The sequence below is a fragment of the Carcharodon carcharias genome, chromosome 18, assembly GCF_017639515.1.
Source record: "Carcharodon carcharias isolate sCarCar2 chromosome 18, sCarCar2.pri, whole genome shotgun sequence".
NCBI classification, from domain to species: Eukaryota; Metazoa; Chordata; class Chondrichthyes; order Lamniformes; family Lamnidae; genus Carcharodon; species Carcharodon carcharias.
Genome location: NC_054484.1, coordinates 17,612,809 through 17,636,955, shown reverse-complemented (window position 1 = coordinate 17,636,955; position 24,147 = coordinate 17,612,809). Strand labels below are relative to the sequence as shown.

General features: G+C 42.9%; 1 protein-coding gene across 1 annotated transcript in view; it reads left to right on the top strand.

The window, feature by feature from the left end:
- Window positions 1-2,597: 2,597 nt before the first annotated feature.
- cyyr1 (cysteine/tyrosine-rich 1) overlaps window positions 2,598-24,147 on the top strand; it is a 56,076-nt gene continuing 34,526 nt past the window's right edge. The window contains exons 1-3 of the mRNA XM_041210849.1: window positions 2,598-2,740; window positions 4,327-4,394; window positions 17,110-17,212. Coding sequence (XP_041066783.1) covers window positions 2,598-2,740; window positions 4,327-4,394; window positions 17,110-17,212 — 314 coding nt within the window. The remainder of the gene's footprint in view (window positions 2,741-4,326; window positions 4,395-17,109; window positions 17,213-24,147) is intronic.

Here is a 24,147-nt window from a genome sequence, read left to right as displayed (position 1 = left end):
CTTTGTGCTTGGTATGACTCCAACCATTGGAGAGTTTTCCCCCTGATTCCCATTGACTCCAGTTTTTCTAGAGCTCCTCGATGCCACACTCTGTCAAATGCTGCCTTGATGTCAAGGGCAGTCATTCTCACTTCACCCTCTGGAGTTCAGTTCTTTTGCCCATGTTTGAATCAAGGCTGTAATGAGGTCAGGAGCTGAGTAGCCCTGGCAGAACCCAAACTGGGTGTTATTCAGCAGGTTATTGCTAAGCAAATGCTGCTTGATAGCACCACTGATGACCCCTTCCGTTACTTTACTGATGATCGAGAGTTGACTGACGGGCTGTAATTGGTCGGGTTGGATTTATCCTCCTTTTTGTGTACAGGACATACCTGGGCAATTTTCCATATAGCCGGTTTGATGCCAATGTTGTAGCTGTACAAGAACAGCTTGACTAGAGGCGTGGCAAGCTCTGGAGCATAAGTCTTTAGTACTATTGCAGGAATATTGTCAGGGCCCATTGCATTTGCACTATCCAGTGCCTTCAGCCATTTCTTGATATATCTTGATATTACCTATGGAACTCCTGCAAGATGCAAACATGTTTCTTGATACCTCTGACTTCCCTTTGATATTGAAACAAACTCTCCACTTATCTAAAATTTCAAATGTTAAATCCAACCTCCCAATAACCTGTCTCCTATTAACTTGTGCCCAGCTTGTGTGTATACACACAAACACACATACACACACACACACACACACACACACACACACACCCACCCCACCCCCGCAGCTCCAACAATTTTCTCAGTACCACTTCTCTGGTGTTTGTAATTTGCCTGTGTTCCTCCCTCCCTTCTATTTCCTGATTTACAGCTATTTCTGGGCTGTACCTGTATCTTCTATAATGAAGGCCAATGCAAAATACCTGTTCAATTCATCTGCCATCTCCCTGCTTTCCATTATTAATTCCCCAGACTCACTTTCTATAGGATCAACACTCACTTTGTTAACTCTATTCTTATTTAAATATCTATCAAAACTCTTACTATCTGTCTTTATATTTCTAGCTAGCTTCCTCTCATGCTCTAATTTTTCCAGCCTTATTAATTTTTTTGTCATTTGTTGCTGTTCTTTATATTCTGTCCAATTTTCTGACCTACCACCCATCTTTGCACAATTATATGATTTTTCTTTAAGTTTGATACAGTCTTTAACTTTTTTAGTTAACCATGGATAGTGGTCCTCCCCTTGGAAGTTTTCTTTCTCATTGGAATGTAACTTTTCTGTGTATTCTGAAATATCCCATTAAAAGTCAGCCACTGCATCTCTATGGACCTATCCCTTAACCTCATTTGCCAGTTCACTTTAGCTAGTTCTGCTTCCATGCCCTCATAATTGCCCCTATTTAAGTTTAAAATACTAAAATAATGAATGTAAAATTTGCCTGAACACAGGCAAATTACAAACACCAGAGAAGTGGTACTGAGCAAATTGTTGGAGCTGCGGGGTGTGTGTGTGTGTGTGTGTGTGTGTGTGTGTATACACACAAGCTGGGCACAAGTTAATAGGAAACAGGTTATTGGGAGGTTGGATTTAAGATTTGAATTTTTAGATAAGTGGAGAGTTTGTTTCAATATCAAAGGGAAGTCAGAGGTATCAAGAAACATGTAAAATTCAGTCATATTATGAGTGCTGCTACCTATGGGTGCCTTCACTATGAGGTTATCAATTAATCCCATCTTGTTGCACAGTACCGAGTCTAGTATAGCCTGCTCTCTGGTGGGTTCCAGAACAGTTGTTCCAAGAAACTATCCCAAAAACATTTTATGAATTCCTCATCTAGGATACCTTTGCCCATCTGTTTTTCCCAGTCTATCTGCAGATTAAAATCCCCCATGATTATTGCTGTACCTTTCTGACAAGTTCCCATTATCCTTTCCTTTATACTCTGTCCTACCATGTAGTTACAATTAGGGGGCTTGTACACCACTCCCATAAATGTCTTTTTGCCTTTATCATTTCTCATCTCAACCGAAGCTGCTTCTACATCCTGGTTTCCTGAACTTAGGTCATCCCTCTCTAAAGTGCTAACATTATCATTAATTAACAGAGCCACCCCTCCACCTTTTCCAAGCTTCCTTTCCTTCCTAAATGTCACATACTAATTCAACATTCAGGTCCCAATCTATGTCATCCTGCAGTCATGTCTCTGTAGTAGCTATCAGGTCATGCTTATTTATTTCTATTTGCGCTTATCAGTTCATCTGTTTTGTTTCAAATGCTACGTGCATACAGGGGAGAGGGACGGGGAGAAAGACAGGGGAGAGGGACAGGGGAATGGACAGGAGAGAGGGAGGGGCTATCCCCAGCCTGACCCTTCTATGCCTGTCCCCAACCCTTCCATGGCCACCCCCAGTTCTTCCATGGCCACCCCCAGTTCTTCCATGGCCACCCCCAGTTCTTCCATGGCCACCCCCAGTTCTTCCATGGCCAACCCCAGTTCTTCCATGGCCAACCCCAGTTCTTCCATGGCCACCCCTAGCCCTTCCATTTCCTCCACTGACTCTTCTATGCCAGCACCTGATTCTTCCAAGGTCATCCCCGGCTATTCCATGGCCGCCCCTGGCCATTCCATGGTTGCCCCGGGCCCTTCCATGCCCCTGACTCAAGGTTTCCACGGCCACCTGCCTGAAAAGGAGAATGGTACTGTGGAATGGGACATGAGAGAGGGGCAGAAGAGAGAGACAGAGGAGAGGTAAAGGAGAGATGGACAAGGGAGTGGTACCGGTGAGAGGGACAGGAGAATGAGACAAGAGAGAGGGTCAGGGGAATGGGACAAGAAAGGGACAAAGAAGAAGGACAGGGAGAGGGACAAGGGAGAGAAAAGGGGAGCGGAACAAGGGAGAGGGACAAGGGAAAGATGAACAAGGGAGAGAGGGACAGGGGACAGGGACAGGGAAGAAGTACAGGGGAGAGGGACAGTGGAAAGGAACTGCAGAGAGGGACAGTGGAGAAGGACAGGAGAGCAGATCATCAGCTCACACAAGCGAAACCTCTAAAGTGTTATATGTTTTACATGTGCTAACTGCGTTGAATGCTGAAATGCTGAGGTCATTTTGGTAATTGCTTTGCACATAACACATGTATTGCTCTCACAAACTATACAAGAATTATGTCGTCACCAAGATTGTGTCATTTGGTTATAAAAGTTGTGAAAGTTCAATCACAAAGGGAACTACTGTCAATAAGATAAGTGGCCATCCTGAAAAGCCATTCTGAAAAAGTATTTTTTTCAGAAATTAAATATAATTTTTACATCCAACTACATTTGAAGAAACGCTGCTCTTTTCCAAACTTATAGTTCTGAATGATTTCAGATATTATATTAGTTGTAATATTGTCATTAAAATCTTTCATCATGAATGACTGTAAGAAGTTGAAACGTTTAGGTTACTATTATATTTACAATCAATTATCCTGTCACTAATGTCAAAAAATTTGTGTCCGTAAATTAGGCTAGAAGTTCATCTAACAACAGGAATAGACTTACAATCTACAATTATTTTTGCTCAGTCAACAAATGGAACAATTGCTTCTTCAACTTCCATGTTTGCATTTTTATCCCTATCAGATTTGCAGAGTATGGTGAAGTAAAGCAAAAAAAAGAGGACATGTTACTGACTGCTCTTTAAGAAGATGACTTGTTACTTGACTTGGGGAAAAAAATGACTCAGTTACTCGGTTTACAAAATGACATTTGTGAAGATTATTGAGGGATCCTGGATGTCTATGGATTGTATCCCAAAATAAGTCAGCACATTCTGTGTGGATAGGCCAAAATTAAAGAAAGAAACATTGTAATTTACCCAATTATTTTGATTAATCCTTCAAATATTCTCACTTACTTTTCCAGAACCAGTTCATCCCATTCAGGATCACAGGGAGTCGGAGCCTATCCTGACAAGCAATGGGCGCTAGGCAGGGTACACCCAGGACAGGATGCCAGTCCATCACAGGGCACAAACTCACGGACACTGGGGGACAATTTATCATAGCCAATCCACCTAACCAGCATGTCTTTGGATGGTGGGAGGAAACAAGAGCACTCGGCGGAAACCCATGCAGACACAGGGAGAATGTGCAAACTCCATGCAGACACGAGATCAGGATTCAACCCAGGTCCCTGGAGCTGTGAGGCTGACCCCTTCAAATATTCCGCTTTTAAAAATGTATTATTTCCACATGAAGTAGAGCTACTGTCCTTTTCAAGTATGAAACTGAATAGGGACAGGATCAATTATAAATTTAAGTTTGCTTTGTTATTCGCTTTCTTTTAAACAGGCAGTGTGAAATTTTCTTGCCTTTGGTTAAATGCATCATCCGTAGTAGCACAATACAGAAGGAGACAGGTTAGAAAGTTGCAAGGTTCAAGGTCTGTGCAAAATAATCTAATTGTAACTAAGGTAGGGAGGGTCAAAGTCAACATGAAAATTTGGGCTGAATACTAAGAGAGATGTTCTGTTTTGTAAAGAGAGACTTCAAATAAATGTCTGCAAATGCCTCTGCAGTTACTGACTCAAGCTAGTAGCTCCCTCTCCTGGTTATTTCACTGATTGCATCCATAAAGGCTCTGACTCCAAAATAATGCGAACGCAAGGAGTGCAGGCAGGGGGTGGGGGGGTAGTGCAGCAGGCGTCAGGGTGTTGTATGGTAGGTTGTCAGAGATGCAGGGAAACACAAAAATGCAAGCAACCTGGAAGGTTTAGCAAATTTAAGAGCAGGGCATCATTTTCAATTGTTTCCTTTGTTTCCTGGCTGGCAGTCAGCCATGCTGGATAGAGAAGCTGCCTAGTCATCAGGCAGGAGGTCACAGCAAGAGAACGGTGAGGGGGAAGGAGGAGATCATGGGTCAGGCTCAAGGATGGAAGGCTGTAAGGGAGATCATGGATGGATTATCAGAGTGTGGGGGGAGTTTGAGGATGGAAGGTCGGAGGAAAGATTGTGGGTAGAGGGAAAACAATCACTGGAAGGAATACAGGTATGCTTGAGGAACTGGGAGAAGCATTTCCACTCCTCCCGGTCCACAAATAGTGTTGGAAAGGCATTTACTTGTTGATTCCAGCAATTCTGGCTTTCCTTCAGCTGCCAGGTTTCCTGACCCCTAGGAAAGCTGTACTCAAGGCAACTATCGGCTTAAATGTTTTTTTAATTGTCCACCATTCTGCAATAATAATCACATCAACTCCGGTGAGTAGGTTACTTGCAAGCAGTCAAATTTGCCTCATTAAACCCAGAAGCGTTGGAGCTGGGTTATATTTGCGCTTTATATTTCTCTGAATTTAACTATGCAACCATCCACAACTACCCATTCTTGGATGTTACAATTTTTTCCACTATCTCTCCTTTCTTTCCATTGAAGAAAAAAGAAAACTTGTAGTTATAGAGCATTTGAGGACATCTGAAAATATTTCATTTTTTTAATTCATTCGTGCAACATCGACATCGCTAGCAAGCTCAGAATTTATTGCCCATCCTTAACTTCACTTAAGAAGGTAGTGGTGAGCTGCCTTCTGAACCATTGCCATATGGTATAGATGCACCCACGCTGTTGTTAGCAAGGGAGTGCCAAGGTTTTGAAACGGCAATGATGAAATATATTTCTTAATAAGGGTGCTGTGTGACTTGGAGTGGCACTTGCAAGTGATGGTGTTCCCATAAGCCTGCTGCGCTTGTTCTTGCATGCTGTAGAATTCATGAGTTTGGAAGATGCTGTCAAGGAGCCTTAGAAAGTTGCTGCAGTGAATCGCGCAGATGAGACACATTGCTACTAATGTGGCAATGCTGGGGATAGTGAATGTTTAAGATGGTGAAGGGGTGCCAGTCAAGTAGGCTGCTTTAATCTGGATAGTCTTGAGCTTCTTTAATGGTATTGGAGCTGCACTTATCCAGAAAGTGGAAAGTATTCCATCACACTCCTAACATCCCTGGAGATGATTGGCAGGCTCTGAGGAATCAGGAAATGAGATGCTCGCTCCAGCATTCCCAGTTTCTGATCTGTTCTTATAGCCATAGTATTTATAGTTAATCCTGTTAAGTTTCTGGTCATTGGTGATCTCCAGGATGTTAATGGTGAGGGATTCAGTGATGGTAATGTCATTCAATCTGATGGTTAGACTTTCTCTCATTGGAGGTGGTCATTGCCTGGCACTTATGTGGCAGAAATGTTACCTGCCACTCATTAGTCCAAGCCTGAATATTGTCCAGATCTTGCTGCATGGAGGCATGGACAGCTTCATTATCAGAGGATTTGCGAATGGAACTAAACACTGTACAACTTTCAGCAAACATTCCCATGTCTGACTTTATGACAGAGAGAAGGTCATTGATGAAGCAGTTGATGATGTTCGAGCATTGGTAGCCAGGAGCTGAGATAATTAGCCTCCAACAACAACTATCTTTTATTCTGCCAGGTTTAACTCCAGCCAATGGAGAGTGTTCCCTCTGATTCCCATTAACTTCAGGGCTTTGTACAGCTGAAACAGGACCTTTAAGCGTTGTATTTTCATGTTAAAAAAGGCTTCTGTTCCATCAGTGTTTTTGATTCTCTTCTGTACCTGTTCATGACACTTCAATGATATATTAGAAACATAGAAGCAAAGAAAATAGGAGCAGGACTAGGTCATTCGGCCCTTCGAGCCTGCTCCACTATTCAATGTGATCATGCTATACTCCCGCTCTCTCCCCATACCCCTTGACACCTTAATTGTCTAGAAATCTATCTACTTCCTTTTAAATAAATTCAATGACTTGGCCTTCACAGCCTCTGTGGTAGAAAATTCCACCTCCCTCTGAGTGAAGAAATTTCTCCTTATCTAGTCCTAAATGGCTTTCCCTGTATTCTGAGACTGCGACCCCTTGTTCTAGACCCCCCAGCCACAGGAAACATCATGCTTGCATCCATTCTGTCATGCCCTGTCAGAATTTCATATATTTCAATGAGATCCCCTCTCATTCTTCTAAACTCCAATGAATACACACCTTGTCAACCCAAACTCTCCTCATACAACAATCCTGCCATGCCAGGAATCAGTCTGCTAAACCTTTACTGCACTTCCTCCAAGACAAGTATATCCTTTCTTAGGTAAGGAGTCAAAAACTGCACACAATACTCCAGGTGTGGTCTCACCAAGATCCTGTACAGCTACAATAAGACATCATTGCTTCTGTACTCAAATCCTCTTGCAATGAAGGCCAACATACCATTTGCTGCCTTAACTACTTGCTGCACCTGCATGTTTGCTTTCAGTTACTGGTACAAGGACACCCAGGTACCTTACATTTCCCAGTCTATCACCATTTAATTAATACTCTGCCATTATGTTTTTCATACTGAAGTGGGTAACTTCACACTTATCCACATTGTACTGCATCAGCCATGTATTTGCCTACTCACTCAACTTGTCCAAATCGCCTTGAAGCCTCTGTGCATCCTCCTCACAACTCACATTCCCACCTAATTTTGTGTCTTAACAAACTTGGAAATATTACATTTGGTCCCCTCATCCAAATCATTGATATATATTGTGAATAGCTGGGGCCCAAGCACTGATCCCTGCAATGCCCCACTACTCACCGCCTGCCGCTCCAAGAAAGACCCATTTATTCCTACTCACTGTTTCTTGTCCGTTAACCAATTCTCAATCCATCCCAATAAACTATACCTAATTTCATGTGCTTTAATTTTACACACTAACTTCTTGTATGGGACTTTATCAAAAGCTTTCTGAAAATCCAAATACACCACATCCACTGGTTTTCCTTATCTATTCTACTAGTTACATCCTCAAAAAACTCCAGTAAGTTTGTCAAACATCATTTCTCTTTCATAAATCCATGCTGACTTTAAGTAATCCTGTTAATATTTTCCAAGTGACCTGTTATCACATCCTTTATAATAGATTCTAGCATTTTTCCTACTAATGATGTTAGGCTAACTGGTCAATTTGCCACCCCTCCCCAATCTGCTGGGACTGTTCCAGAATCCATAGAATTTTGGAAGATGAGAACCAAAGCATCCACTATTTCCATGGCCAACTCCTTTAGTACCCTGGGATGTAGATTATAAGGCCCTGGGGATTTATCAGCTCTCTGGCCCAGTAATTTCTCTAGCTCTATTTTTTTAGTAATACTAATTTCCTTCAATTTCTCCTTCTCACTAGACCCATGGTTCCCTAGCATTTCTGGGAAGTTATTTGCATCTTCCTCTGTGAAGACAGAACTAAAGTAGTAAAGTCAGAAGTGGGGATGTTCACTGATGATGGCACAATGTTCAGCACCATTCACGACCCCTCAGATACAGAAGTAGTCCATGCCCAAATGCAGCACGACCTAGACAACATCCAGGCTTGGGCTGAAAGGTGGCCAGTAACATTCACCACACAAGTGCCAGGCAATGATCATCTCCAACAAGAGAGAATGGAACCATCACCCCTTGACATTCAATGGCATTACCATCACTGAATCCCCCACTATCAACATCCTGGCGGTCATCATTGACCAGAAACTGAAGCGGACTAGCCATACAAATACTGTAGCTATAAGGGCAGGTCAGAGGCAAGGAATCCTGTGGTGAGTAACTCACCTTCTCACTCTCAAAGCCTGTCTACAATCTACAAGGTATAATTCAGGAGTGTGGTGGAATACTTTCCACTTGCCTGGATGAGTGCAAGCTCCAACAACACTCAAAAAGCTTGACACCATCCAGGACAAAGCAGCCTGCTTGGTTGGCACCCCAGCCACAAATATTCACTCTCTCCACTAGTGACACACAGTAGCAGCAGTGTGTGCCATTTACAAGATGCACTGCAGAAACTCCCCAAGGCTCCTTAGCCAACATCTTCCAAACCCACAACTGCTACCATCTAGAAGGACAAGGGCAGCAGATACACAGGAACACCACCACCTGGAAGTTCCCCTCCAAGTCACTCACCATCCTGACTTGGAAATATGGCGCTGTTCTTTCATTGTCACTGGGTCAAAGCCCTGGAACCCCCTCCCTAACAGCACTGTGGGTGTATATACATCACATGGACTGCAGCAGTTCAAGAAGGCAGCTCACCACCACCTTCTCAAGGGCAATTAGGGATGGACTGTAAATGTTGGCCTAGCCAGTGAAGCCCACATCCCTTGAATGAAAAATAAAAAAAAATTGTTTAAATGCCCTGCCTTTTCCTTGTTCTCTATTATAAATTCTCCCAGATATAACTGGTTCCCTAAGTTTCTTTGGATCTCCACTATTTTTAGCTTTTCACCATTTAGAAAGTATTCTGTTCTTTCCTCTTTAGGTCCGAAGGAGATTACCTCACATTTGCCCACATTGAAATCCATTTGTTAGCTCTGCCTATTCAATTAACCTATCAATAAAACTTTGTAATTCTACACTTCTGTCCACACACTTCCTGTCATCAGCACATCAGGCTTCCTATTTCTTCATTCATCATTAATAAAGGTGAATAGTTGAGGCCCAAACACAGATCCTCGTGCGATACCACCGGTCACATCCATACCCAGTCAAATGCTGTTTTAATGTCAAGGCTAGAGATTCTAACCACATATCTGGAATTCAGCTCCTTTATTCTTGCTTGAACCAATGTTGTTACACATGTTCCTGGTGGATCCCAAACTGAACATTGGTAAGTAGGTTACTGGTGAACAAGTACCCTTTGAAGCCACTGTCAATCACTCCTTCCATTACTTTGCTGATGGCTGAGTGTAGGCTGCAGGGTAGTAAATTGACATCTTGGATTTGTCCTGCATTTTGTGGACAAGACATACCTAGGAAATCTTTCACTTTGCCAGGCAGATGCCAGCGTTGTAGCTGTACTGGAACATCTTGGCTAGAGGCACAGTTGGTTCTGGAGCGTAAGTCTTTAGCAGTATAGCTGGGATGTTGTTTGGGTCCACAGCCCTAGCTATATCCAGTGCTTCCAGCCATCTCTAACCAACATGTGGAGTGAATCGCTTGGATGAAGACTGGCATCAGTGATAATAAGGAGGAGGCTGAGATGGATCATCCACTCAGTAATTCTGGCTCAAGATGGTTGCAAATGCTTCAGCCTCGTCTTTTGCACTCAATTTCTGGGGTCCCCCATGATTGAGGATGTAATGTTCATGGAGTCTCCTCCCCCAGTTAGTCGTTTAACTGTCAACTACTTTTCATGACTGGATGCGTAGGATTGCAGAGCTTTGATCTCATTTATTGGATTTGGGATCATTTAGCTCAGTCTATAGCATGCTGCTTCCACTGTTTAGCTTGTATATAGTTGTGGCTTCACCAGTTGGCATTTCATTTTTAGGTAGATCTGGTGCTGCATCTGGCATGCTCTCCTGCAATTCTCATTGCAGGGTGGATCCCCTGGCTTGATGATAATGGTAGAATGAAGAATATACCAGACCATGAGGTTACAGATTGTGGTGGTATACAGAACCTCGTGAATGCCCAGATTTGAGCTGCCAGATCTGTTGTTAATCTATCCCATTTAGCACAGTTGTAGTGCCACACAACACAATGGAGCTTATCCTCAGTGTGAAGATAGGACTTTATTTCCACCAGGATTGTGCAGCAGTCACTCCTACTAATACTGTTGCAGATAGATGTGTATGTGACAGGTGGGTTGGTAAGGGCAAGGTCAAATAGTTTATATTCTTGTGTTTGTTCTCTCACCGCTGCCACAGGCCCAGTTTGGCAGCTATGTCCCTCAGAACTTAGCTAACCACCAAGCCACTTTTGATGATGGACATTGAGGACCCTACACAGAGGAGATTCTGTGCCTTTGCTACTCTCAGTGCTTTTTCCAGTTGGTGCTTTGTCAGCCGTGAAATGGCAGTAGGCGGTAATCAGCAGAATATTTCCTTGCCAATACTATATCTGATGCCATGAGACTTCATGAGGTCTGAAGTTAATGTTGAGAATTCACAGGGAGATACCATTACAGGTGAAGGTAGGCTTGAGGTAGAAATAGTGGAGAACCCATTAGCAGATTTCTCAACTAGCTTACCAAGGAAAGGGAGTGCGTTAGACTGCCTATCTTCATCAATCAATGGATATGTTGAGGTTCGTATGGCTCTACAATTGCTGATAAGGCTCATAAGATTGGCCTTATCAGCAATTTTGCACATAGGACCCTAGCCATTTGCACGCCTTGCAAGCTTGGCACAGAAACAGAGTATTGTGTGCAGTCTTGGTTTCCTTACCTAAGGAAAGGTATACTTGCCATAAAGGGATTGCAACGACAGTTCACTAATCTAATTCTTGAGATGGAGAGATTGTCCTATGAGGAAAGATTAAATAGACTGGGCCTTTATTCTCTGGAGTTTAGAAGGATGAGAGGTGATCTCATTCAAACATACAAAATTCTTACAGGGCTCAACAGGGTAGATGCAGGATGTTTCCTTTGGGTGTGGATGGGGGGAGCTGGTGGTTGTGGGGGGTGGGGTCTAGAACCAGGGCACACAGTCTCAGAATAAGAGGTAGGTCATTTAGGACTGAGATGAGGAGAAATTTCTTCACTCAGAGGGTGGTGAATCTTTGGAATTCTCTGCCCAGAGGGCTATGGAGGCTCAGTCATTGAGTATGTTCAATACTGAGATTGATAGATTTCTACATAATAAAAACATCAAGGGATACAGGGATAGTGTAGGAAAATGATTTTGAGGTAGAATATTAGCCATGATCTCAATGAATGGTGGGGCAGGCTTGAATGGCTGAATGGCCTACTCCTGCTCCTATTTCTTATGTTCTTTATGTTCTATTCTGTGGAACAATGGCTTTCCTGATCAGATCATTGTTTGCGGTGTATCATGCAAGCTAGCAAATGGGCCAAAGGCCACCACTTTCTGACCTGAAAAATACCCAGTCTACCTCAAATTACCCTGGAAAGACAAAGTGTCTGAAAAATTTTAGCAACAGGTTAAGTAAGCTGTTACTATGCAGTGTAGTATTTTCCACTAACAGAATGTTGCCATCAGCCCAAAAATACGTTCTGCCTACCACACAATTGAGCAACATCATGTATGAATTTCATCGCCGCTGCGATGTCAGGTACATAAGCCATACATTTCAACAATTGGCTGATCAAATCAAACAGCATGTTTCGCTGAACTTACTGCACTCCATTCTCTCAGGTCCAACCCTGACATCGTCATCAAACCCGCTGACAAGGGTGGTGCTGTTGTTGTCTGGCGCACTGATCTCTACCTCACGGAGGCTGAGCGTCAACTCACAGACACTTCCTCCTACCTCTCCCTGGACCATGACCCCACCACTGAACATCAAGCCACTGTTTCCAGGACTGTCACTGACCTCATCTCCTCTGGGGATCTTCCTCCCACAGCTTCCAACCTGATAGTCGCCCAACCTCGGATGGCCCGCTTCTACCTCCTACCCAAAATCCACACAGAACTGTCCCGGTAGACCGATCGTGTCAGCTTGCTCCTGCCCCACAGAATTCATTTCTCATTATCTTGACTCCCTTCTCTCTCCCCTTGTCCAGTCCCTCCCCACCTACATCCGTGATTCCTCTGACACCTTACATCACATCAACAATTTCCAGTTCCCTGGCCCCAACTGCTTCCTCTTCACCATGGACGTCCAATCCCTCCACACCTCCATCCCCCACCAGGATGGTCTGAGGGCCCTTAGCTTCTTCCTCGAACAGAGGCCCGAACAATCCCCATCCACCGCTGCTCTCCTCCGTCTGGCTGAACTTGTGCTCACACTGAACAATTTCTCCTTCAACTCCTCTCACTTCCTCCAAATAAAAGGTCTGGCTATGGGTACTCGCATGGGCCCCAGCTATGCCTGTCTCTTTATGGGGTATGTGGAACACTCCTTGTTCCAGTCCTACTCCGGCCCCCTTCCACAACTCTTTCTCTGGTACATCGATGATTACTTCGGTGCTGCTTCGTGCTCTCGTCAGGACTTGGAAAAATTTAATTTTGCTTCCAATCTCCACCCCTCCATCATTTTCACGTGGTCCATCTCTGACACTTCCCTTCCCTTCCTTGACCTCTCTGTCTCAATCTCTGGTGATAGACTGTCCACCAATATCCATTACAAGCCTACCGACTCCCACAGCTACCTTGACTACAGCTCCTCACACCCCGCTTCCTGTAAGGACTCCATCCCATTCTCTCAGTTCCTTCACCTCCGTCGCATCTGTTCCGATGATGCTACCTTCAAAAACAGTTCCTCTGACATGTCCTCCTTCTTTCTTAACCGAGGTTTTCCACCCACGGTCGTTGACAGGGCCCTCAACCGTGTCCGGCCCATCTCCCGCGCATCTGCCCTCACACCTTCTCCTCCCTCCCAGAAACATGATAGGGTGCCCCTTGTCCTCACTTATCACCCCACCAGCCTCCGCATTCAAAGGATCATCCTCCGCCATTTCCGCCAACTCCAGCATGATGCCACTACCAAACACATCTTCCCTTCACCCCCACTGTCGGCATTCCATAGGGATTGTTCCCTCCGGGACACCCTGGTCTACTCTTCCATCATCCCCTACTCCCCAACCCCCACCTATGGCACCACCCCATGCCCACGCAAAAGATGTAACACCTGCCCCTTCACTTCCTCTCTCCTCACCGTCCAAGGGCCCAATCACTCCTTTCAAGTGAAGCAACATTTCACTTGCATTTCCCCCAACTTAGTCTACTGCATTCATTGCTCCCAATGCTGTCTCCTCTACATTGGAGAGACCAAACGTAAACTGGGCGACCGCTTTGCAGAACACCTGCGGTCTGTCCACAAGAATGACCCAAACCTCCCTGTCGCTTGCCATTTCAACACTCCACCCTGCTCTCTTGCCCACATGTCTGTCCTTGGCTTGCTGCATTGTTCCAGTGAAGCCCAACGCAAACTGGAGGAACAACACCTCATCTTCCAACTAGGCCCTTTACAGCCTTCCGGACTGAATATTGAATTCAACAACTTTAGGTCTTGACCTCCCCCCTCCATCCCCACCCCCTTTCTGTTTCTTCCCCTTTCCTTTTGTTTTTTTTTCCAACAAATTATATAGATTTTTCTTTTTCCCACCTATTTCCATTATTTTAAAATATTTTTAAATCTTTTATGCTCCCCCCACCCCCACTAGAGCTATACCTTGAGTGCCCTACCATCCATTCTTAATTAGCACATTCGTTTAGATAATATCACCAACTTCGACACCTATGTGTTCTTTTGTTCTGCTCTGTGACATCTTTTGATGATCTGCTTCTATCACTGCTTTTGCCTACAACCACACCACCCCCCTCCACTTCTCTCCCCACCCCCCCCCCCCCCCCCCCCACCCCCACCACCTTAAACCAGCTTATATTTCACCCCTTCCTGGGATTTGCCTAGTTCTGTCGAAGGGTCATGAGGACTCGAAACGTCAACTCTTTTCTTCTCCGCCGATGCTGCCAGACCTGCTGAGTTTTTCCAGGTAATTCTGAGCATGTTTCTTTGGTTGCTCATAACTGGCAGAGTACAGATCATACTCAACAAACCTGCATTTGCAAAACCTGAAAGAAAATCTCTACTCTTAGATGTGATTCTGTGATTGGGCAGTACTTGCTGAACAATCCTGAATACACTAATAACTACACTAACAACCAATTTAAGATAATCAGTCAAGTTCATAATGTGGCACATTTACACTTACTAGAAGCAACATACATTCATACATTGTGACCTGTTCTGTGAACAAAAGGAATATGTTCAAGGTTTGCATCTTTTTTGAATTACTCAGGAGGCTGAAGAATCCATAGTTCCCCATTGCTTCTCCATGGCAATGCCATAGCCAATCAGAGTCGACTTGCTAACCAATCAACACCCTTATCTCCTGTGGTATAAATTGTTGTGATCGTTGAAATTTGGCATTCCTGCAATTATCCTGATGAGTGCAAAATTAAAAACTTTGGCAATATTTAAGCTCTGTGCTACTAAGCGACTGTTGAAGACAATGACTTTGATTTTCCTAATATTTAGCTGGAGGCAATTTCTACTTACCCAGTACTAGATGTCAGACAAGCAACATGATACTATAGAGGCAATCAGCTCACTCAAAGTTCTGCTTTGTTTTTAAAATACAGTAAATTCTGTTCAACTATCAATCTCACTTACCCATATTGACTCACAGACCATTGATGCTTCAGTTTTAAAATGCTCATTCTCGTGTTCAAATCCCTCCGTGGCCTTGCCCCTCTTTATCTCTGCAACCTCCTCCAACCCTACAAAAACTAGGAATTCCTCCAAATCTAGAATCTTGTGTATCCTCCACTTCTTTCATCACACCATTTGTGGTCAAGCCTTAAACTTTGGAATTTCTTCCTTCAACCTTCCCATCCCTCCAGCTGGCTTTCGTCCATTCAGACCCTCCTTCAAACTTACCTTTTCACCAAGCTTTTAATCACATATCTTAACATGTCCTTCACTGGTTGTGAATGTTTGTCTCTTTACGCTCTTACGAAGCAGCTTGGGATGTTTTAAAGGCGCTATAGAAATGCAAGTTACTACTGAATACCTCACACTAACTACAGGCACTATATAAATTGTTGAAAATTAGGTAAAGATTATAGTTTAAGATTTAGGTGGGAGAAAGATTTAAATAACTTTCTGCATAGCACACATTAGCCCTTTTCTCCTTTACCAGTAATTTGGTTTAAATAAGGGTTTATTGAGCGGCGCCTGCACCACCCAGTTTCCTCAATGCCACCCACAAGTCTGTAACCTGAGAATGCAGCACAAGCCTGGAGTTAGCAAAGAACACTGAAACCGCAGAGCTGACAAAGAGCAAAAGGCGAAAGGTTTTGGGAATTTAGTTTACAGAAATTCGAGCTTAATACCGGGAATAAGAAAAATAAATAAAACTAATATTTAAAAATAACGCCAGCAAGCTACCAAGGTCGAAAGGTCGGTCATGGAAGATGGCTACGGAAGAATGCCCAAGGGTTAAATGGAAAGGAAGGTCCGTCTTTCCCTTTCTCTCTTTTATCGTAGTGGATCTTATATCCGATCGCTGGTCAGAACATCTGCTGGAAACGTGCGCCAAGGAGGCACGACCGGCTAACCAGCTCGATAATTTTTTTGAAAAAACTGGGATAAAGAGAGGAAACAGTTACGAATTAATCGTGAATGGACGTCTTGAGGACATACAAAATCAGCTACTTTCTTGCGTGTCTTCTCAATGTATTTTCAGGTGGGAAACAATAACGGCTTAAGAACTATATTCAGAAATGATGCTTTCCTGAACATGATAAAAAGTTTCCTTATGAGTAGACGAGGGAACAGCTTTGTCAAAAGATCAGAGATAAGACATTGTCAGTTCAGAAAGAAATTTTAAAGGGGAACTCAGTGAGACAAATAAAACATGGAATTGGTTATGAATACACTAACCCTAAATAATACTTTAAATTCAGGCAGGAATGTAGAACTAGTGTCTTGAATTTAAATGACTTCGAAAAACAGATGAGGAAGAACTTTCTTGACTGATGTTGCAAACAATGTGCCAGATGAGATAGCATTGGTAGCAACAGTAAATGTATTTAAAGCGTAGTTCGATACAATAATGGAACTATTTCCACCGGGGCAAAGAGGGCTAAGGAGATTTCGTGGACGTTTTTAAAATTGTAAAAGGTTTTGATTTGATTATGGCACAAGACTTATTCCTCTAGCTCAGGGTCCGACAGTGAAGGGTCATCAGTCTAAAGAAGACTGAGGAGAGATATGGATTAAATTTATTTCAGCGGAAGATTAAATATGGAATGCTTTGCCAGGGAGATCGCTGAAGCTGAGACTATTCACATCTTTTAAGGAAAAATTGAATAAATAATGAGGTAGAAAAATAATTGGGTGAAAGCAGGGCAATGCAAAGAGCTGGCACGGATACAAAGAATGGGCTGAATGGTCGGTCCCCTGCTGTGCTGTAAGCTTCTACGGTTCAAATGGGATCGCTGAAGTTTGAGAGAAATGAAGTATATGGAGCTATGTGGTTTTTTAAGTGGTCTTTTCTAACGGGTGGGAAACATGCATTTAGATAGCTTCATATGTCGTAAGTACTGAGAACGTGTTTTTGAATGATTCAGGGTGTTTCTGTGTACAATGTGAAGACTGCATATCTTCCTACTGCTGCAGAGGTTCCCCTCCATACTGCTGCTCATACTACGCCTACATCGGGAGCGTCTTATCGTAAGTTGTCTAAGCAAGTTATTTTGAAAAAAAAAATGCAGGCTCAAAGAATATCACAGCAATTATTCCCGTCTTGTGGGAATTCCCTTCTTAAAACATACTAAAATAAATGACACTAATGCATTGAAAAGGGTTTGGGGACAATGGTCAAGAATAATTCCAGAGTTTAAGGCTTTGTTATAAGGCTTTGTTAAGACTATTAAGAGCAAAATGGGCAGAGCCAGAATGCTTGCTTTCGCTGGGAAATAGAACATTCGGGGCGGATGGGGGGAGGAGAAATAATTAAAATCTTTAAAAATCTGAGAGTTATAGATGACTTAGATGTAAATAAGTTACTTGATTTAGACTGAGTTAGTGCCCTTTCAATTCCATTTACACTGATAAAAACAAATTCAGTTCTGCATGTACCTTCTCATTACTTAGTCTAATGTCTGGAATAATCCTTTTCATTCTGTTAGATTGTAGCGTTATTTTAGCATAGCTAGTAGCACTGATTTAAGTAGGAAGCCCCGCTTTGGACTTGAGTTTATACTCTAGGCTAGTTCTTCTGAATTAGTGTTGAAGGAGTACTTTATTGTTGGAACTGCTGTATTGCAGATAAACATGTTAAACCACTCATCACCCACTGGTACCATTTGGAGTAGAATATGAAAAATGCTTTGTGATATTCTAGGATGTATAAGATGCTATATAAATGCAATTGCTTTCGTCCTCTGACTCCTCTCTAACTTCATTTGAAGGTAATCAGGTGCCCAATGAATCTCATCAAAAATATATACAAAATTAGAAACACTTGTTTTGATTAAAAGTCAAATTCTCTTCTTGGATTTGTCATATGGACAAGGGGAGGAACTGTTCAATTATATACCTATTATTATTGTGACATGAAGGAATCAGCATCAAGGCTCACATAATGTAGTTCAATGTTGAGACATTTTGATAGGTCAGCTTTCAGGATACATACATGAGGAATACAATGCTGTCATATTAAAGTCAGCAACTTTCTGTGACACTGCTTTCATTTTTTTTGGCTATTTTATCCTACTTAACTGTTGAAAATTTTTGTTCTTAGGGTGCAAACAATACCTGCAGGTGCTCCTTGTTGCTCTAAGCAGGTGGTAGGCCTTCTTCAATCTCAATTATTATCCAGGTTAGTGGTTTTCTAAGCCACATTAGAAATAGACTTCAGGAGAACATAGACTGGTGAAATGGGCAGATGCATGGTAAATGAAATTTAATGCAGAAAACTATGAAGTGATGCATTTGAAAAGTGGTCATATAAATAAATGATACAAGGACCCTTGCTTCCCTTCAGTACTTCATCCCTCTTTACCTGTCTCGCTATTAAAGAATGGAAGTTCACACATCTGGTGCATGTGCCAATATTTATATGGTGTTGATAAATAGAAAAAGTGCACAAACCCCAGTGACCTACTCAAAGCTCTGCCCAACACAATGGCCTCTGCTCTTGGCCACGTATATGCAGTGCTCCGCTTTGGCCTCAGATGATGCAGCACGGTGTGTCTGTTCTCCATCCTTCAAGGAGGACTTGCCTCGGCCTCTCTTGCCTCCTCCTTCTCACTCATGATGTGCCCTTCGCTCAGTGCCACTCTATCTGCGCCCATGCAAGGACTAAGGTAACTGTATCCGCACTGGTGGAGGGTGCTCTTGTAAGATGTTGTTGTGCTTTCTCTGATGTCTCTGCTTAAAGCACTTGTCCACTGCAGACACGGGAATCTACCTTCCCCCTCAACACCTGGACCTGTGGGAGATGCAAGAACAGATTGTGAGAACTAGTGTTGGAAAGTAGAAGATTCTGCAGTCACCCTAGCAATCTCTATTGTTCCCTCCTCCATGGCAGTCAAATGCAGGATGGGCACTGTTCCTCTGGCCTGCCCCCTTTCACGAGCATCGTCTCCTGCATTGACAAAGCAGAGAGAGACAAGGCACTGCTAGACTCAATGGCTAATGCCACTGGCTCACTGACATAAGAAGTTGCTAGCAGGTCCATGACACTAAGCATAGCTGAGGGATCAGTGAATACCCTGGGCACACATTCCTTCCATGTTCAGGAGCAGCATGCACCCTCAGGCTCCTCAACTGGAGGTTGAATATCCAAAGACCTGTGTTAAGGCACTCACCTTGCTAGAGTATATTGTTAAGTGTATCTTCATATACACTTTTATTTCCTTTGAGGAATAGTAGGGAATGGTGGAAGGATTCCCAGGCTGATTATCAGCCTGTTGAACCATGTCATCAACACTCCTTCGGTGGTCAACAAGTCCTGGCATGGGACCTGAACCCAGAGCTTCTGGCCTAAAGTTAGGGATGCCAGCACAAGACCTCCTGCCAGAGTGAATAAGGCCATTGAACCAATTTGAGCACGGTGCTCAGTTCCTCCAAACCACAGACCATGTTCTGAGTCACTTCCAACCATGCCTAATTAGTTTAGGATAGTGGCCTTCTCCTATTACCCTCCGAAATGAGGACCTCCAGGGCTCCATCTGTGAAGTGAGTGGCAGCCTTGCCCTGGGCTCCTGCCCTCTGCTTCCCTGTTCCATGTCTGCTACTGCAATTCAGTGAGTTTAAAGGCTGTCACAGTAATGGCTGCCCTTGGTCTGTTTCAATTGGGTCAGCACACCATCAATCCCGCCTCCATTCCCGCTCCCCGCAGCCACCAATTGGCAGCCCAACCCACCTTCCAGCCAATTAACAGGCTGCCCCCATTAAAAACAGGGCTTGTGACTGCTTCCCCCCTCCCCCCAGAGCACAATCAGGACCGAGAAATAGTTCTGTTGTCTGTTTCCTGACTTTGGAAGGAAAATCAGGCCCTGTATGACTGATTGAGTATAGGAACATAGGAAATATGAGCAGGAGTAGGCTCTTTGGCCCCTCGAGTCTGATTCATCATTTAACTTGATCATGATTGATGTTCTGCCTCAACACCATTTTTCCGCATTATCCCCATATCCCTTGATGTCTTTAATATCTATAAAACTATCTTGAGTGAAGAAATTCCTCATCTCATGGCCTACCCTTATGTATGCTACAATATATGAACAGCTGTATCTTTGTTGGGGTTTGATTGTTATAATGTTTGAGTAACTGTGTTTGGTTTTGTATTTAACTTTGAATATTTCTGTACTTGAGTGGCTGTGCTCTGGTTGATTGTACATCTGAGTGGTAATGTTGTTCAGTGTATTTGTTTAGGTGAATGTGTATGTGATTATAAGTTTGTGGTGTGTGTTTGACTGGTGTTGCTTTTGATTGACAGCGCATAACTGGTTGTATATTTGAGCAGCCACATATTTATGTTGTGTATTGTGAGTAGCTCATTGACTGTTTTTGCATGGATGTGTGCTTGAGTGAATGTGTGCTTGAGTAATAAAAACAGAAAATGCTAGAAAAACTCTGCAGGTCTAACAGCATCTGTGGAGATAAAAACAGAGTTAATGTTTCAAGTCCATATGACTCTTCAGATGAAATTTATACTATTTAAGGGGGGGGGGGGGTGCTGGAGCAGGTGAATTCTGGATAGAAGGCCAGCGGTAGGTGGGGCAAAGGAGAGATTTACAAAGATGTCATAAACAAGAGGACAAAGGGGATGTTAATGGTAGTGGTAGGGGCTAAATGAGGTGCTGATAGTGACATTATGGTAAGAAAGCAGAATGTGATAATAGCAGGACAAGGGTAAGCACTCTGAAAAGAACAATATGAACAAGTGACAGATAGCCCTTGTCGGGGTGGGGTGGGGGCAGGGGACGGTGGTGGGGAAAAAAGATGGAAAATAGGATAAAAGGTGGGGATAAAACAATGAATAAAAATGAAAATAAATAAAAATAAGTGGATAAAAATTAAAAAATAAAAATAAATATTGAAAAATCAGGGGTAAAAAAGGGGTGAGGATAGAGGAGAGATCTGAAGTTGTTGAACTCAATGTTAAGTCTAGAAGGCTGTAAAGCGCCTAATCAGAAGATGAGGTGTTGTTCCTCCAGTTTGCATTGGGTTACACTGGAACATTGCAGCAGGCCAAGGATAGACATGTGTGCATGAGAACAGGATGGTATGTTGAAGTGGCAAGTGACAGGAAGATCTGGGTCATGCTTGTGGACAGACTGAAGATGTTCCACAAAGCGGTCGCTCAGTCTGCATTTGGTCTCCAATGTTGCATTGGGCACAAGACTCCTTTCAGTGACTTATTGACAAGGGTATCAGGTCCCTTTATACTCTACACTTTCTAATCTCTCACCATTTAAGAAATACTCTGCACATCTGTTCCTCTTACCAAAGCGGATAACCTCACATTTTTCACAATATATTCCATCTGCCATGTTCTTGCCCACTCACTAAGTCTGTCCAAATCCCCTTGAAGCTGTTTTGCATCTTCCTCCAACACACATTCCCATCTAGCTTTTTATCATCCGCAAACTTGGAAATATTACATTTGGTCCCCAGCTCCAAATCATTGATATATATTGTGACCAACTGGGTCCCAAGTACTGATCCTTGTGTTATCCCACTAATCACAGCCTACCAACGTGAGAATGACCTGTTTATTCCTATTCTCTGCTTTCTCTGTATTAACCAACCCTTAGTCCATGCCAGTCTATTGCCTGCTATCCCATGTGCTGTAATTTTGCTAACCAACCTCATGTTTATCTAAAGACTTTATCTAAAGCCTTCTGAAAATCCAAGTACCCTATGTCCACCAACCCACCTTTATCAATTCTATTAGTAACACCCTCAAAAAACTCCAACAGGTTCATCAAATATAATTTCCCATTCATAAATCCATGTTAACTATGCCCAATCAGATCATTATTATCTAAGTGTCCATTTATCACATCCTTTATGACAAGTTCCAGCATTTTCCCAAGTACTGATTTAAGGCTAACGGGTCAGTGGTTCCCCTTTTCACTCTCCCTCCCCTCTTAAACAGTGTGGTGAAAATTGCTATCTTCCAATCTGCAGCAACTGTTCAAGAATCCATAGAATTTTGGAAGATGATCACCAATGCATCCACTATCTCCATAGCTACCTCTTTCAACATTCTGGGATGTAAAATATCAGGTCCCAGGGACTTACCAACCTTCAGTCCAGTTAATTTCTCCAATACAATCTTCTAGTACTAATCTCCTTCAATTCCTCATTCTCGCTAGTCCCTTCGATCTCTAATTCTGGGAGGTTTCTTGTATCTTCCTCAATGAAGACACATAGTAATTATTTAGTTTCTCTGCCATTTCTCTATTATCCATTATAAATTCTCCTGACTCTGCCTGTAATGGACCCACATTTGTCTTAGCTAAACGTTGCCTTTTTACGTACCTATCGAAGCCTTTACAGTCTATTTTTATGTTTTTTACTATTCTCCCTTTATCAGTTTCTTGGCCCTCCTTTGCTGTATTCTAAAATGTTCCCAATCCTCAGCTTTACTACTATTTCTGGCAACTTTATAGACCTTTTCTTTTAATCTTATACAATCCTTAGTTTCCTTTGTTAGCCATGGTTGACTGACTTTGCTTTTCGGGCCTTGAAGCAATGTGCAATTTCTATAAATTATGTAATAAATCTTTAAAGGCTACCATTGCCTGTGTACCGCCATACCTTTCAATCCACCTCAGCCAATTCGCCCCTTATACCTTCATAATTTCCTTTGTCAAATTTAACATCCTGGCTTCAGATTGAACATTCAAACAGAATGTAGGATTCCATTAAATTATGGTCACTCACCCCTAAAGTTTCTTTTACAACAAGACTATTAATTAGCCCTTTCTCGTAACATAATACTAGATCTAAAATAGCCTGTTCCCTAGTTGGTTCCTCAATATACTGCTCTAGAAACCATCCCTAACATACTCCAGAAACTCATCCTCCACAGCATTAGTGCTCATTAGATTTACCCAGTCTTTATGCAGATTGAAGTCACCCATGATTATTGTATTACCCATGCTACATGCTTCTCTAATCTCCTGATTAATACCAAGCCCCACACTACCACTGCTGTTTGATTACCTAAAAAACTCCTACCAACACTTGCTGCCCCTTGCTGTTTCTTAGCTCCACCCAAATAGATTCCACATTTTGTTCTTCCAAAGTGAGATCCTCCCTTACTAATGTACTGATCCCATCCCTGATTATCAGTGCAACACCACCTCCTTTTCCTTTTTGCCTGTCCTTCCTAAATGTCGAATATCCCTGAATATTTAATTCCTAGTTTTGGTCGCCCTGTAGCCATGTTTCCGTAATACACTTAGATCATACCCATTTAGCTTTATTTATGCTTTTAAATCATCTACCTTGTTGCGATTGTTCTGTGCGTTCAGGTATGGTGCCATTAACTTTGTCTTTTTAACATTATTCTGCATTCAAAGCCTAGTTGATGCTCACCTTCATTTTGCTTGCATTCTAATTTCACTTGCTACTTTTCTACTTCCTGTTACCAACTTTACTTCCTTCCAATTTGAGCTACCCCTCAGGTTCTCATTACCCTGACAACTTAGTTTAAACCCTTCCCAACAGTACTAGCCAATCTCCCTGTGAGGATATTAGTCCTGGTCCTGTTAAGGTGTAACTTGTCCATCTTGAACAGGTCCCACCTACCCCAGAACTGGTCCCAATACCTCAGGAATCTGATGCTCTCCCTCCTACACCAGCCATATGTTCAATCACTCAATCTTCCCATTCCTATGCTCACCAGCATGTGGCACTGGGAGTAATCCTATGATTACTGCTTTTGAGGTCCAGTTTTTTAATTTCCTTCCTAACTCCCTAAGATCTGCTTTCACGAATTCATCCCTCTTCCTACCTATGCCATTGGTACAAACGTGAACCATGACCTCTGGCTGTTCACCCTCCCCCAGAAAAATGACTTGCCACTCCATGACATCCTTGACCCTGACACCAGGGAGGCAATACATCATTCTGGAGTCACATTT